Source organism: Miniopterus natalensis, chromosome 12, assembly GCF_054644295.1.
Source record: "Miniopterus natalensis isolate mMinNat1 chromosome 12, mMinNat1.hap1, whole genome shotgun sequence".
In the NCBI taxonomy this organism is placed as follows: Eukaryota; Metazoa; Chordata; class Mammalia; order Chiroptera; family Miniopteridae; genus Miniopterus; species Miniopterus natalensis.
Window position 1 is genome coordinate 51781580 of NC_142092.1, and position 16319 is coordinate 51797898.

At 34.1% G+C, this 16319-nt stretch overlaps 1 protein-coding gene across 1 annotated transcript in view; it reads right to left on the minus strand.

Annotated features, from left to right (window-relative positions):
- TEX10 (testis expressed 10) overlaps window positions 1–16319 on the minus strand; it is a 33882-nt gene that overhangs the window by 3755 nt on the left and 13808 nt on the right. Inside the window, exons 8-13 of the mRNA XM_087822787.1 lie at window positions 15726–15901; window positions 13958–14135; window positions 9950–10038; window positions 8316–8449; window positions 3006–3086; window positions 1277–1458 (exon numbers count right to left, since the gene is read on the minus strand). Coding sequence (XP_087678913.1) covers window positions 1277–1458; window positions 3006–3086; window positions 8316–8449; window positions 9950–10038; window positions 13958–14135; window positions 15726–15901 — 840 coding nt within the window. The remainder of the gene's footprint in view (window positions 1–1276; window positions 1459–3005; window positions 3087–8315; window positions 8450–9949; window positions 10039–13957; window positions 14136–15725; window positions 15902–16319) is intronic.

Genomic DNA, 16319 nt, shown 5'->3' on the forward strand with positions numbered 1-16319 from the left:
ATGTATTACTTGCTTGCTTTCACACTACAAGAGTAGAGTTGAGAAGTTCTGATGAGATTTCATACCTCAGAAAACCTAAAATATTTACTGAGTCTTTACAGAAAGAAATTTGCTAACCCCTGGTATAAAGAAACAAAAATGAATGAAATAAACTTCTGCATCAACATGAATGACTCAATGATGAAAATCAAATCACAAAATCCTTTTATATAAAATTCTTAAAAATACGCAAGAGCAAAACAATGTTATTGTTTACAAATAAATGCACATAAAAATTTTAAATAAAAAGGAAGAAGGTGATAAACCCAAAAGTGATCTCTGGGGTTGCAGAAGAGAAATGTAACTGTGGAGAATACATGGAACAATGTTCTATTTCTGAACTGGAAGGTTGGTTAAATGAATGTTCAGTTTAAGCTTACTCTTTAAACTATATAAATGTTTTATACAATCATGTATATTTTTATGACATCTAAAAGTTCAAAAAAGACTAGAAAGGCAGACATCAAAAATTTTTCTTTTCTTCTATTTATTCATCTGTTAGATATTTTAAAAACCTCCTGCAATGAATTTTAATGGGTATACCATTAAGAACATAAGCATGAGAACAGCTTTTTAAAATTAAAATGAAATATTCCAAACTATCCTAGAATCTTTAGTCCAAATTTCAGATAGGAACAAAAGTATTGATTAATTGTAACAGTAGCATCTTAAAACAATTTCCTTAAATCTAAGAACTTAAAATTCCACTCTGGCTAGTTCTAATGAAGCCCAAAGCAAAATACAAAGGCTTGTACTAATAAACTCATCCTTCTAAAGGTAGAATTTCTTTTGTTACTAGACTTATAGCAATGTTAATAAGGAAAGCTCTCAAAAAACTTTACAATGCTATCTAACTTTTCAAGTTTGTTATTTAAAGGAAAAAATAAATATGAAAAATTCTCACACCACAAAGGGTATTCATGAAAGAACAACAAAAAAGCTCTGGTGATGGAAGGAGACTTGACTTGGGGTGGTGAACACACAACACAATATACAGATGATGTGTTGTAGAATTGTGCACCTGAAACCTATATAATTTTATCAACCAATGTCACCCCAATAAATTCGATCTAAAACAGAAAAAAGAAAAGGATAGCTAGGTTTATACAAACTCTGAAAGAGAATTTAGAATATTTCTAAAATCTAATTCTCTTTCACTCTTAATTTTTTTAATTGATTGGGAGGAAGGGAATGGAACAGGTAAGGAAAAAAAGTTAAAGAATATAAAAACTATTACCTCTTTCTTAAATGCTCTGCTTCTCCTCTCTCTAAAGTGAGCAGAAAATACAGAAGACTGTAGCAACAGGAAGCCAGAAAGGGCATCAGAGTCTCACTAAGTACACACGTATGATCCAGGAGCCTACAGATAACACCCAAAACACAGCCAGCCGTGCTGTCAGGAATTACAGTGAACCCAACCTAGGCAGAGAAAAACAAGATTAATGACATCTACACGGTAGTCCCCCCCTCTTCCCTTCCCCAGGATAAAACCAAATCCTATTAACTGGAGGATTAACCTTACAACACTTTTATGAAAACTAATCTATACATAATACAAGTCGCCTGCCACACCCCGAGGTCCTATTTTCCTTTGAGAATTTAATCTCTCCCCTTAAATGATTTTGAAAACACGCAAACTCAAGAAATAACATTAACCCAATCCACTGCTTCCCCTCATGACAAAATCTAAAACTTTTAGATATTACAATTTCTACTAATGGTTAGAAATATCATTTCAAAGGATTATTTCATGCATCCAAGGAAAATCTAATATCTGACACCACCCCCATCCCAGGTAATTAAATATACAAAATAGAATTCATTTTGCAATCAGCCTTCCCCTGTCCTTTGTTCAGCTAGTCATTCAGACATGACCAAGTACTGCAGTCAAGAAGCTATTACTTAACACTTAATTGCTTCACGGCCCCCAAACCCAGATAAGGAACATCATGGAATCCTAATTCATTTGAATTCTGTATAAACTGTAAGGTGGGCTCTAACTTGTAACTGTATGTATACCTGGCTTAAATCTCCTAGAAACTACTGTTGAATAATCATAAAAAAGTCTATAGGCCTCTGAGGTCTTAACCTTTCCATCAGGCTGTCTGAAAATAATGGCCGAGACTGACTGGCATGCTGAGCTTTTACGAGGATAATGAATGTAGTCAAAGGAGGCGTACATTTCTGGACTGGAGGTTAAAAAAAAAGGTGAGGATCTTTGGGTCTGATAGCAGGGAGAAAGAGTAAAGGGAATTCAAAGCAGTATTCTTCTAACTCAAGGAAAATAACACTTCGAAGGAGGAAAAGAGGTGTGGATGTGCCTGTAAAATTATGCAAGCAAAGGAAAGTCCTTGGAAGATAAAATTTCAGATCTCTCCCTTGCACTATAATACATTATTATAATAAAAAGCCAAAGGTCAAAGTGTAAATGTTGGAGTAAATTAAAAGCAAAAACCAGGCATACCTAATGTGAATTTAATACCAATGGGAACACGAGACACTCAGTGGCCAGAAGACAAGTCAGTCTCATGGTTGAGTGCTCACTGCCTCCAGTGACCAGGCCTTGAGCCAGTTAGGTGACGTCCCTATACTTCAGACCCCAAATCTTGTGGGTGGAAATTAGGCCTGCATCAGGATGCTGGATTCCCAATACACTAACACCAGGCACATGTTAATTAAAGCATTACATGTCAGAAGGACCTGAGGCGTAATTTTAAGGTCTTTCATTGCACAGATGTAGAAAGTTCTGGCATAAGAGGGGATTTTCCCAAGCTCAAAAATTAATTAGCAACAGCCAGGAAAAGCACCAAGATTTCTCAGTTCTCACCATAGCATCATGCTGTGAGAGGTTATTAAGCTTAGGATTCTGGATTCTCACTCCCTCCTAGACTATGACAAACCTAATCTTAACCAATGAATTTATATACTTTTTTTGTGTAACAGGAAAAAAGTTTAAGTATATTTACCAAATGCTTACTGATGGCACTTTGCAGGATGTCAAAGCTCTGGCTTCGGGCAGGGATAACCAATAAATTGTGACAAACTGTCTGTCAGAAAAGAAGAAAACCAGTAACCAAATCAGGACATTTTATGTCAGAAACAATTTAAACAGAATTTTTTTTAATCTACTTGCTCTACATATTAACGGGACACTTAACAAAAAAATGACTCTGAAGACACAAATGTCAAAGGTCAATCAAGCCTCATATATGGGCTACTTTTACAAGTAACTCATTTATTAAACATCTGCTGAGTGCTGAGATAGTCCTATTAGATGCCATGCACAAGAATGAAAGTGAGAAACTTTTCTCTCACGGCCCTGAAGTAGCATATAATTCACCAATGTAGAAACTATATTTCTATTAAGTGCTACAGTAAAAAGATCTGAGCGATGTTAACAAAGGGCTGACAAAAGCCTTTTCACCATTTGGTGGAAAAACATAAACACTTATGATCCAGATATTAATACCCTATTTGAATTAGTTATAACACTGGCTCCTATTCCCCAAAGGTAAGAAGAGAACAGTTTATAGGAAAAGAAAAACATGAGGGAAGTGGGAGTCAAATCCCTAATAGTTTTAATTTTCTAAGTTCTCAAGAAAAGGAGAAGAGGAAAGGACAGCACTGAGTTCTGAAACACTGTAACAAAACTCCAGAAGCTGATGGAGTGTAGTGCCAAAAATGAAATATGTAGAAAAATTGCAAGGAGAGACAAAGGCAAGACTGGTGGAAAGAACATCACTCTAGGAAGAAGATAATCAAGCTACATTCAAGAGAGCTGTCAATCACTCTTAAAAGTCAACAGCTCTATGTATTATTTCTCTATAAAACCTCTTGTAGACTGATACCACTCAGAGTTTCCAAGTGACAATTTTTATCTTTTATACCTGTAAGTAGCAATGTAAACAACACATTTCCCATGCTATCTTTCTACTTTAATGAAAATATTCTCTGTGCTCATTTTAATCAAAAAAGGTAAATCATGTTGCAAAGGCCCATTCAACAGTTACGACTTAATCTCTCTCCTGCCTCCCCTGCCCTTCCTGAACAATTCAGTTCTAAGGCCATTGGGCGGGGCCAATCTAGGTAACCAACAGCACTGGAGTGGGTGAAGAATTGCAGTGGCCCTGACAGAGCAGGCTGTATCCATGAATAAACAGAGGCAGACTGTCCCAGAGAGTGGAGTTCAAATGGGTGAGAAAGATGCCTGCATGGGAGAGGGGTGGCACCAAAAGGAGACTGATTATAAACAGAAGAGTTGAAAACTTATGCACACAAAAACCTACACATGGATGTTTTAGCAGCTTTATTCATAATTGCCAAAATCTGGAAGCAACCAAGAAGTCCCACAGTAGGCGAATGGATAAAAATCTGGTACATCCAAGACAATGGAATGTTATTCAGCGCTACAAAGAAATGAGCTAATGAAGTCAAGAAAAACTTGAAGGAGCTTTAAAAGAATATGACTATGTGAAAGAATACAACCTGAAAAGGCTATGTACTATATGGTCCCAAATATATGACATTCTGGAAAGGCAAAACTACAGAGACAATAAAAAGATCTCTGGTTGCCAGGGATTAGGGGAAGAAAAGGCAGGGCATAGAGGATTTAAAGGCAGTGAAAGTACTCTGTCTTATACCACAACGATGGATACATGTTGTTATACATTTGTCCACAGCCATAGAATGTCCAACACCAAGAGTGAACCATAATGTGAACTATGGACTTTGGATGATTATATCAACATAAATTCACTAATTGTAACAAATGTACCACTTTGGCAGGGATGCTGTAAAAAATAGTCTTAATTAAAAAAAAAAAAAATTTATTTGGTTGAATTAAAGAGCAAATTAGATACCGCAGGAAAAAAATCAGTGAATTCGGAAGACACAACATACTTTCTGAAACAGGAAAAAAAGGCCTGCAAGATATTATCAAGTCATCTAACATACATGTAAATTGGAGTCCAGAAGGGGGAAAAAACATTTTTTGAAGAAATAATGGCTGACATTTTTTCCAAACACAATACTATAAACCTAATAAAACACTTAGCAAACATCAAGCTAAGAAAAACACAAAGAAAACAACACCATGGTACAATCAAACTGCTGGAAAAAGTGATTCAAGGAAAATCCTTAAAATATGTAGGAAAAAAAGCGTGTAGAGAAAAAAAGATAACATAAAGAGAAACAGAATGACTTCACTTATCATTACACATTACATATGGTATGAAGTATATAGTATAATCTGAAGGTAAGCTGAGTTAACAAGCAAACACTTAAAAACACAAAACAACAGGCATAGGTAATACGCCAAAAGTAAAGATAAAATATGCCAAAAGTAAAGATAAATAAACTATGAAAAAATGAATGAGTCATGATATCTTACTGCAATGGAATACTACACTGCAGTGAACAAGAATGAATTACTGCTTACAAATTAGAACAGATGTCTTAGTGAACTGAACGAATAAAAAGCAAATTACTGAAAAATATTTTTCCCTTTTTAAAAGTTCACTAACATGTAAAACTAAACAGCACAGTTTGGAGTTGCATACTAATATGATAAAACTATGAAGCAGCAAAAGGTATGGTACACAAAACTTAAGATAGTGCTACTCTAAAGAGATGGGAAAGGTACATGGGGGTTTCAAAAAACAATGAACAATGTTCTCTTTCTTAAACTAGATTTATGTTTTATTATCCTTCAGAGCTTATTCACTTTAAAATATTCTTTTACAACCATTCAATATTTTATAAATGACAATTATTAACCTTAAAATCTTTGATAGGCTCTGGAAGAGAAAGCTCCATTTGGGAAAGGTATCTCTGTCCAGAGATTCCTTTTCCCTTTGTGATTTTCCCCTGTTAATTACTGTTTCCATCATTAACAGCAAGGTCCAGATCAGTGTATAGAGTATGTTATTTCTATAAAAGGAGAAAAACATAAGAATATAGGTAGTCATTTGTGAAGACAGAAGATATCTGAAAGAATACATTTAGAAACTGGGAAGGGAAAATGGGTGGCAGAAAGAGAGGGAATGGAAGAAGACTTCTTATTATCCATCCTTCTGTTCCCCTGAATTATACTTGGTGAGTACCTACTCAAAAAAAATCTGATTTTTAAAAAATCACTTCCGCCTAGGCAGATAAAACTGCAACTAAGAAATCCCATTCTACCAACTAATAACTTGTTCAAATAATGTAATTAGAAAAATAAGTTTTTACACTAAGAATGTCAAAAACTATGTATATTTCTAATACATACTTTCACATGAAAAGGCCCACTTAAATATAGCAAAGTTTATACAAAAGAAAATTGAAATCTTCGCTTAAGAACTTCAAAACCAAAAATAAGATGTGATTTTTTCCTTATTTATGTCTTAACATCTCAGAGACAGCAACCTTGAAGTTTAATACATGTCCTTGCCAAATGTTCACTTCAGAAATATAACTGATCACATTTTCATGACAATTATGTCTTGGCTTTACACAAATGATGTGCTTATAAAAAATTTAAATTATCTGATAAGGGTTATATGAGTTGTCCAGCTTACTAAGCTGGACATTGACAAATCTATATGCTCACTAATCCCCATACAATGCCTTCTCCAATACATCATGATAGTTAAAATACATTAGAAACAATGTGTCCCTTAAACCAACTATTCTTACTACTGCTGGTAAACCTAAACTCCCCAATCTAGAATTTAAGGCTCTAACTTCAGTCTACCTTTCTTAGCTCTCTTCATTTACCATGGAATAAGATAAAATTTTAGATGTTAAATAATTAGGTTGGTTACCCAATTCTTTACTTCTTTTCACTTTTTAAAATCCAGTATTTTTGGAGAACCTACATATAAACACAGTACCAGGCACTAGCATAATAAAGAGAAGATAAATGTCATTGGCATGACCTAAGTATTGTGATCAGAGTCAAAACCATGAGAGAAATGCTTTAAGTATCTACAGAAGGTATAACCCTATGATATGGGGAGAACATGAAGAGTATTCAGAATAAAATGACAGAAACAGATCAGTTGAATAAAATCAACTGGTAGCAACAAAAGAGAAGTAGTAGGTTATTTGAACACTAAGAGAGGTTTAAAAAAAAAAAAAAAAAAAAAGGACGTGGCCTGGCAATGAGGAGTTATAAGGAAAGAATACAGTCAAGTGTCCTGGCCAGAGACCTTCTGAATCATTAAAATTAGCCAGCAGAGAAGATAACCTCAGAATTTGCAAGAAAAGTTGAAATCAAAATCATCTGGGGATGACATAACTGCATTCTTACTGAGCAAGTATCTTTCAATACAAGGAAAGAAACTGAAGAAATAAAAGAAACTAATTAATATACAAATATTTTAGAGAATCAAATCCTTAGTATTAATGTTTATGTTTTAGTACATTTAATTTACATATCTGTAACATATAAGACAATTCTGCCCATTAGGGTAAAAGATCAGCCTTACAATTCCAATTTAAAACATGTCAGTAATTAATTTAAACTAGTGGTATTAATTTTAACTATCAATATACCAAAACTTAAGTATTTAGATTTATCACATTTAAGTTTAATTTATTAGATACTTAAGATTTACTTTAACATCTGGGTGAAGGTTTGTCAGAACACTAAACTACTTGACAAACAGTGACTATATTAAAAGTTATTTAAACAGTTTATATTTTATTTCTTTTACAAATAGTTAAAATTGTAATTCAAAGTCCCCTTTTAAAATAACTGCTTAAGTTTACTATATCTAAAAAGATTTGTAAGATGAACTTTAAAGCTTGAGGAAGAATTAGGGTTTTAAATTTAATAAACTATATATTCACTCAAAACTAAAGGAACCGCTCAGTAAAATTTTTTTGTTTAAAAAAAGCCACCTTCAAGGATACCAAATCCTACTTAAGTCTTACTCATCCTTCACCTTCAATACCTAAGTCAAATTCTTCCTTTTCCATAAAGCCTTTCCTCTTTTCCATAGATGTATCTATCCTATCTGTCCTGTGCTAGATAGAAGAAAAAAAATTTGTATCATTCAAATTGCTAATTTATTTTATTCTAGTGCTATAATCTACAATGAAAAACACTCCCGTTTTAGAAACATATATCTCCTAACCAAGATCATAAACACTTTCAGAACATGGATCATGTCTTATCCTACTTTGTATCTCTAAGAATATCTCATGTAAGGCAACCCTAATATATACTAACCATTGGTGGTTGATGAAGTGAATTTTAATAGCTAAAAATTTCTTTTTAAATGCATTATTACCTCTGTTACATCCCAATGGTGTAAAAATTGTTCCAAGTCTGTAAGATAAAGCAGCACAGGGGAGAGCTGTGTCTGGATGACATGAGGAACTCCTCGAAGGCTCTGAAGCCAAGTCAACTCCTCTTTTGAAAACCCTAATTTGGGTACAAAGGAAGTCAAATTAAAAAAAATGAATCACAAAGCAAGTGACATTCATATTTTTTAGAAAATAGAGATGACATGTACCTTTGAGATAAATTCTTCTTTAAGCTACCTTGTTTCCTCTGAATTTCTGCATTTCATGTAGTATTTTAAAAAAATGAATAGCTAGTAATGGAGGCAGTAAAATTTATATAATTATGTACACAAATGTGTGCTCTGACCCAATCTATAATACAGCAAGAAACAGGCTTTACCCCTTATAAAAAGGGCTTCACGACTTTTACCTAAAAAAAGTAAAAGGCATAACCTTTCCAAATAATGGTAGGTTTAAAAAAAGCAAATGAACAAGTAAAATAATATATTCCATACATATACCAAACTCTGTATTCTCTTACATAATAGCCCTTTCAAACTACTATCTGATTCTCTTACTACCCCTATTACACTTGGCCTGACCTACATAAACAACTTGCCAAAGTCCCTTCCGAAAGATAGCTCTCACGATTATCAGAATACCAGCAACGTAGTCAGTCTGACCCCAGCTTTCTGCTTTAAACACAGCCTAAAGCAGCAGCATCTAGTCTGATAGCCACATCCTGTTACTGACTCCTAATGAGCTTTCTAAAACCACCAAACCTTTTGACAGGTATCACTACTAAAACACAAAGCCCCTACACCTCCATCTCAAAAATGTACATCCAAACCTATCAAGTAAACATGTAGGAGTCTACATTTATCTTTTATATAAAATTTATCTTGCTAGATTCAACTCATTATCAGAACCTGTCAACTTCTCTTTGGATTCTGACAACATATTAATTATAAGTCTCCTAATTACAAGCCTTCAAAAAATTTCAAAGAATCTCGCCATCATCCAAGCATAAAACTGAAATGTTGAACGAGTACAATCATTTAAACAACAGTAACACTCATACATCTAACTTATGACATTTCTATATTCATTTTACTAATTTCGCTTTGAGGGCAAATGGAATGTAGAAAACAGCTAATAAAAATCTGATGCTCTTCCTATCAAGTTGAACATTTTAAACATGTCTAAATGGATATTCTGTTCATTAATTTTTAAAAGTATGCAATGGGGCTTCCTCTGGCTATCTGAGTAGCAGTCGTATGTCCAATTTAGTGTAAACACAGATGAGAATAAAGTTGAGAAATAAGACTAATAAGTGAAAAACCAATCATAACATTCAAGTAATCCCCAAGTTTTTGGTACTTGTAGTATGAGAGATTTAAAGATGAATCATGCATCTCCCTGCCTCAAGAGCCTGACAATGTAGGGTACAAATAAATATTCCTTCAAAGATTTCCATTTATTAATCAATAAAAATCATTCTATAAAAATCATTCTAAGATAGACAGCTTTTTTTACCATCCTCAAAAAAACAGATCCAAACATAAAAGACAGAAAATTTTAGGATAATCTTCATACTAGGTTTTTTCCTTTCCTTAACTTGGCAGGTGAATGTGGTTACCTGTAAGTGTTGAAAATAAGAAGCTGAAATAATCCACATCACTCATCAGACAGTCTTTAACTGAATACTTCCATCCAGAAAATGATGATCTATAATAAACAATGGGAGAACTATTACCAGAAGTGACCAACTTGAAGACTCAAGAATAACAACACAGAATATAACCATTTCTCTTTTTAGAAAACAAGTGTAATTTAATAGCTTAAACAAAACCTATAGTATGTATTAACTTTACATATAAGGGCTCAACTACCATGATATGGAAATTTTTTAACTTCTAATATATTTATATTTAGGTAAAGTTTCATTAAAAAGCGTAATCGACCCACAAAGTATATTGTATAACTTAGAAAATTGCCATACTATTTGAAAATCATAGTCTAAGGGGCCAATATTAAGTTTTGCTTTTCAGTAGTTTCAGCTGCTATGTATTTACTACTTGATTTTTATGAAGTCTTACCCTTGCTTACTTTAAACAAGCTCCAGATTCCTACCTAAGCCAAAGTAGCTTAATTAGGCAAAAAATATTTCCATTTAAAGCCACTCAAAGATAACTACATGCTCCTATACTTAGCAAATCTATAACTAGATCTACTTAACAATAGTGTAGTGAAAGTATTGGAAGGGGACTCAAGGGAATAGCTACATGTAAAGCAGCTTCTCATTAAATGAGGGTTATCTGGGTCCTGCTATGAATTCAGCTTCCAGTGACTCCTTTAAAAATCCTCTTCAAGATAATAAGGAAGAGAGCAAATGCCGACCAGAAATGCAGCAAAGGTTGAGGAGGGGCGGCTCCAGAGGGCTGAGGCTACCAACTACCATTTACTCAGATATCTGAATAAATGTCAGACAAAATTAGGAGTTTCTAATTCAACTAGAAGCACTTAACGTTTTTTACTGTTAGTTGTATTTAATCCAGTGGAACTAGGAATCAATTGTGCCATCCAGTGGCTAAAAGGGGTACACATCCATTTAGGAATCTAATTTGGACAAATGACAATAGGTCACACTGTCCTTAAAACTATGATGCCCATATATACTATCCAAGCCAGAACACATCTGAGAGTAAAGGGATGCTGTTGCTGATTATGCTGAACAAAAGTAGTAAACTGGAACTGCTCCTCGAAGACCAGATCATATATTCACCCTACTTAAAACCAAGCCAAATTTCTTAGTCCAAGAACGTCTACTACTCTTACAGATTTTTATCTAGCACTTATGTATTACATTCCCCAATCCAGCTATAAACAAACTAGGGCAGAGAGGATACGGCTGAGCAAAGTCCAGTGGAATAACACAAGTATAATGGTACAAGGAAAAAGTCAAACTATAAAAAACTCTAAATGGGTAGGAAAAAAGGTAGGGGGAGAACTCTAAGGTAACAGACAGAAATCAGAAAGGATTAAAGGAATATTTCAGAAACATTAATCTGGCAACTGCACAAAATAGATGGGACTGAGAAGCAAGACTATTATAATACTTACTACAAGTGACAGATAATGAAAAAGTTGGCTAGTTTTATAGTCATGGTCAAAGAGAGAAGGGGATATTTTGAAGAGAAAACCAAAGAGATGAAATCACTCCCGTTTATGCTGAAAGAAACTAAACACTATTCTTAAATTCTAAATCTAGGAAAAGTGATACAATGAGAAAATGCCACTGGCTTGAAAGAGTTGACAAGTCCTAATTTTGTATTAGTTTTTACAAGATTCATTTAGGAATAATACATCTACAGAAAGAAGTGTACTAATAGATTGTGCAAATACTAAAAGGCAAAAATTAACTTGGTAAACTTCTAACTACAATCAACTTTTAATTTAGTTATTATGAACCCCTATGGTAATTATCTTTAAGTTAACATATTTTCTCAACAGTAACCACAAATCTCCATAAAAAGAAAAAAGACTTTTTAAAATATCCTTGACAAAAGTTAAGCATAAGCATAATTGATGTTTATAAAAATAATACTCCTTCCAAAGAGAATGAATTTCAAGGGATATGTTCAAAAGGTGATTTTAACTGAACGTTAAAACAGACCCTCCATTAGTTATATCAAAGGAACAGAGTGCCCTCTACTGGAAGTTAATAAACATAAAATCACTTTAAAAAATAATATTTTGCCCGGCCGGGCGTGGCTCAGCAGTTGAACCAGGCGATCAGGGTTCAATTTCCGGTCAGGGCACATGCCCGGGTTGCGGGCTGCAACCAATTAATGACTCTCATCATTGATGTTTCTATCTCTCTCTTTCCATCTCCTTTCCTCTCTCTGAACTCAAGATATATTTAAAAATAAAAAATAATAAAAAATAACATTTAATTTTTTTAAAGGCCTTACACTAAATAATTGCTTACACTAGACAAAGAGCAGGGCTTTGAAAATTTCTAACAAAAGAAAACATGGGAAACTAATAAATGTTTAAAATACTTAAAAATAAGACTAAGTCTCTCTGTAATGCACATGCACACTGAATGAACCTTAAATTTTCATATATAACATGTTGCAAATAACTCTCTTCTGCTAAAAGGAAAGGTTATCATCAGTTATGCAACAAACTTTGGGTGACTGGATTCAAATATATGTCCTAAACTGGTATGAAAAGCCTGGCAGACAAAGATAATATAGTGAGCCACTACTATTTAACTGGGATAGGGGATCTGTAACAAGAAGCCACAAAGAAGCTAATGTTTTAAACTTTACAGCTACTGCTTAAACTTCGATTTCTGCCTAAAACCATATCAGACCCTGACCATGAGCCACAATCAGTAATAAATATTGCTGAATACTAAAATACTTTGCCTGATGAAACCAACACAAGACATTTAAGGTATTTTTGAACACGTCAATATGAAACATTAGTTGAAAAACCTTTCAGAGTAAAAAGGTACCACCACTGTGGAAAACAGCATGATAGTTTCTTGAAAAATTAAACCACCACCATATGATTCAGCAATCTCACTTCTCGGTATATAGCCAAAAGAATTAAAAGGACTAAAAGAGCCTGGCTGGCCAGGCTCAGTGGTTGAGCATCAACCTATGATCCAGGAGATCATGGTTTGATTGTGGTCAGGGCACATGCCTGGGTTTCAGGCTTGATCCCTAGTAGGGGGAGTGCAGGAGGCAGCCAATCAATGACTCTCATCATTGACATTTCCATCTCTCTCTCCCTTCCCTTCCTCTCTGAAATCAATAAAGATGTATTTTAAAAAAATATATAGATATTTATACACCAGTTTATAGCATTATTCACAATAACCAAAAAGCAGAAACAGTCAAGTGTCCACCAACAGATGAAGAGATAAACAAAATGTAGATATACACACAATGGAGTATCACTCAACCTTAAAAAGGAAGTTCTGACACATGCTACAACACGGATGAACCTTGAAAGAGTTATGCTGAGGGAAATACGCAAGACACAAAAGGATAAATATAATTCTACTTATACGATATCCAGAATAATCAAAATCATACAGATAGAACTGTAGTTACCAGTGGCAGGGAAGGGCAGGGTGAATGAGGAGTTATTATACATGGGTACAGAGTTTCAGTTTAGCATGATGATAAAGTTCTGGAGATGGGTAGTGGTTCAGGTTACACAACAATCTAACTGTACTTAATGCCACTACAGAATTAACTGTATTACGTCATATATGTTTTAATACACACACACACAGATTTCAAGTGATTCCTTGTCTAAGTCCACAAACTTACTTATCTCACCAGCTGTATTAAATTCTGAGATCCCTGAAAGTCTGTATCACAATTCCATAACACCAAAGGTCTTAAGCATAGTACTCTCACTTACCATTGAACCCTTACTGTATGCTTTTGATAATTTCAACCCTTATCTATCTACAGAAATCAGTGAATAAATAAGTCTTATTCTAATAAACTTTATCTAGCAATAATATAAAGTTAATTGTTGCATTAAGAGCAAATGAAGGTAGTAGCAATGTGCAGAGGAAAAAGATTATGCATTTAAAATCCAGTTCACTTGAGCATGCTACCTCATGTGCAGTATCCCGATAAGCATGGCAGCCAAACTTGAACTGAGTCTTCCCATAATACAGCAGCGACTTAACCGAGAAAGCAAATCAGCAGGTAAACTGGGTAGAAAATATATAAGCTGGACCAAACACTGCTGAGACTCTGCTGGGAGAACCACCACTGTGCCTTCTTGTGGATCTAGTGGGGTAGATGGACACATTAAATTCAACTATAAAGATATACAAAGCAGAGATTAAATAAAGCAGGTTTTCACTTCTGCTGAATTCCAACATACCAATTACATGAAAAAGTTGTATCATAAAGCATATAATGAATGCTTAAGCTGTTTTCTAAAGTAAAACATTGAACATAATCATTATTTATTTAAAGATACACTTATTTAACACTGTAATAATTTCCTAACATCCAAGTTGTCTTGTTTGAAATAAGAACTTTCATGAGGATAAAGGGATTGGACATAAAGCAAAACAGTAAAAAACAAGCACTTTTGCTAAACAGTAACAATTACAGTATCAACCTAACCTAAAGCAAAAGACCTATCTGTGTGTACGTACATGAACACACGGACTAACGGAAACCTGTATGTATGTACACACACACATACACACCCCTACACATAAGCAATACTGAAAGATTTTAAAATACACCCACAAAAAGTGGAAACAAACCACATGTCCAACATTTAATGAATGGATTAATATAAGTAGTATATCCAGATACTACTCAGCAATAAAGAAATAATGACACACGCGTCAACCAGGGTGAATCCTGAAAACACGCTAAGTAAAAGAAGCCAGACTCGAAAGGCCCCATATATTGCATAATTCTATTTATAAGAAATATCCAGAATCGGCAAATCCATAGACAGAAATACAGACTAGTGGTTGTCAGGAGCTCGGAAAAGTGAGAATGGGGAGGGTCTACCAATGGGTAATTTCTTTTGGGGGTAATAAAAACATTCTGGAATTAGATAGTGATGATTTTTGCACAACCTTCAGAATATGTTTTAAAAAAATCACTGAATTGTACATTGTAAAATGGCAAATTTTATGGTATGTGAATTATATCTCAATAATAAATGTAAATTATATATGTATATACTCCAGAATGCTTTTAATTGATATTTTTGCTTAAAATATGAAACAGTTCTAGGGATAATAAGTATTAACATATCAAGTCATACAAGATATCCATTATGATTAAGAAATTTCCCACCAATGCTTCAAAGGAATTTTTTAAAAATATCTGATCAGTTTTAAATTTGTGAATAGCAGGTGGCTTAAAAAACAATTTAAGAACGCAAGAAGCACCTACAACCATTAACTATTCTAATAAAGAATACTTACTATTGAAAATGAATTTACCATTTGATGCTTGATTTTGTTTTGGTAACTTAATCATGACAAAACTAATTTATAATAATTTAAAGGAAAGGCAGCCTGGCCGGGTGTGGCTCAGTGGTTGGGCATCGGCCTAGGACCCAGGAGATCTCGGTTCGATTCCCAGTCAGAGCACATACCTGGGTTGCGGGCTTGATCCCCAGTCAGGGGCATGCAGGAGGCAGCCAAGCAATGACTCTCTCGTCGTCGATGTTTCTATCTCTCTCTCCCTCTCCCTTCCTCTCTCTGAAATCAATAAAAATATATTAAAAAATAATAAAAAAATAAGAAAATAAAGGAAAGGCAAACCTAAGGAACTGCCCTTAGAAACTTCTTTTCTAAATCAAGGTATACCAACGATCATCTATACAGTTAAACAAACTCTTACCATAGATTCGGAGAGCAGTAGCTTGTAAACTTTTTAGTAATTCTTTATGTGCTCGTGCTGCAGCAGTTTGGATGATATCAATAAGCTGCGTTGAAAGTTCAGGGTTTCGGGAGCCAAGATGAGCGAGCTGCAATGGTAAACCAGCCAGCCAACGGGATAACACTTTACTACGATATCTAGGGAAAGCCAAGGAAGAACAAAGTATAATTTGAAAGTCAAAAAACATAAATTTAAACAAGAAAATTTTCAATTTAAATATACCATAAAGTGATAAATCATCTACAATAACACATTTACTCATTTAAACATTTGAGAGCCTATGAAATTACCAGCATCATTTATTTAGTGGCAGCATTTTCTAGGTTTTATCCACTAAGTTTGGAGCACTAAATTATATTTTTATATTAAAAGTCACAGACACTGCTTAACTCTTTATATACTAGTTATCCTAATTAGTGTTAATTATTGCACTATATTAACTTGTTGATGCAGTCAATGTAGGGTGCCCCCACACTAAAGGGCTTTCAACTTGTGTTATTTCAGTTCTTTAGTATACTCGCTAAAGCTCTAATGTCTCCATACTCAGGTAATAGC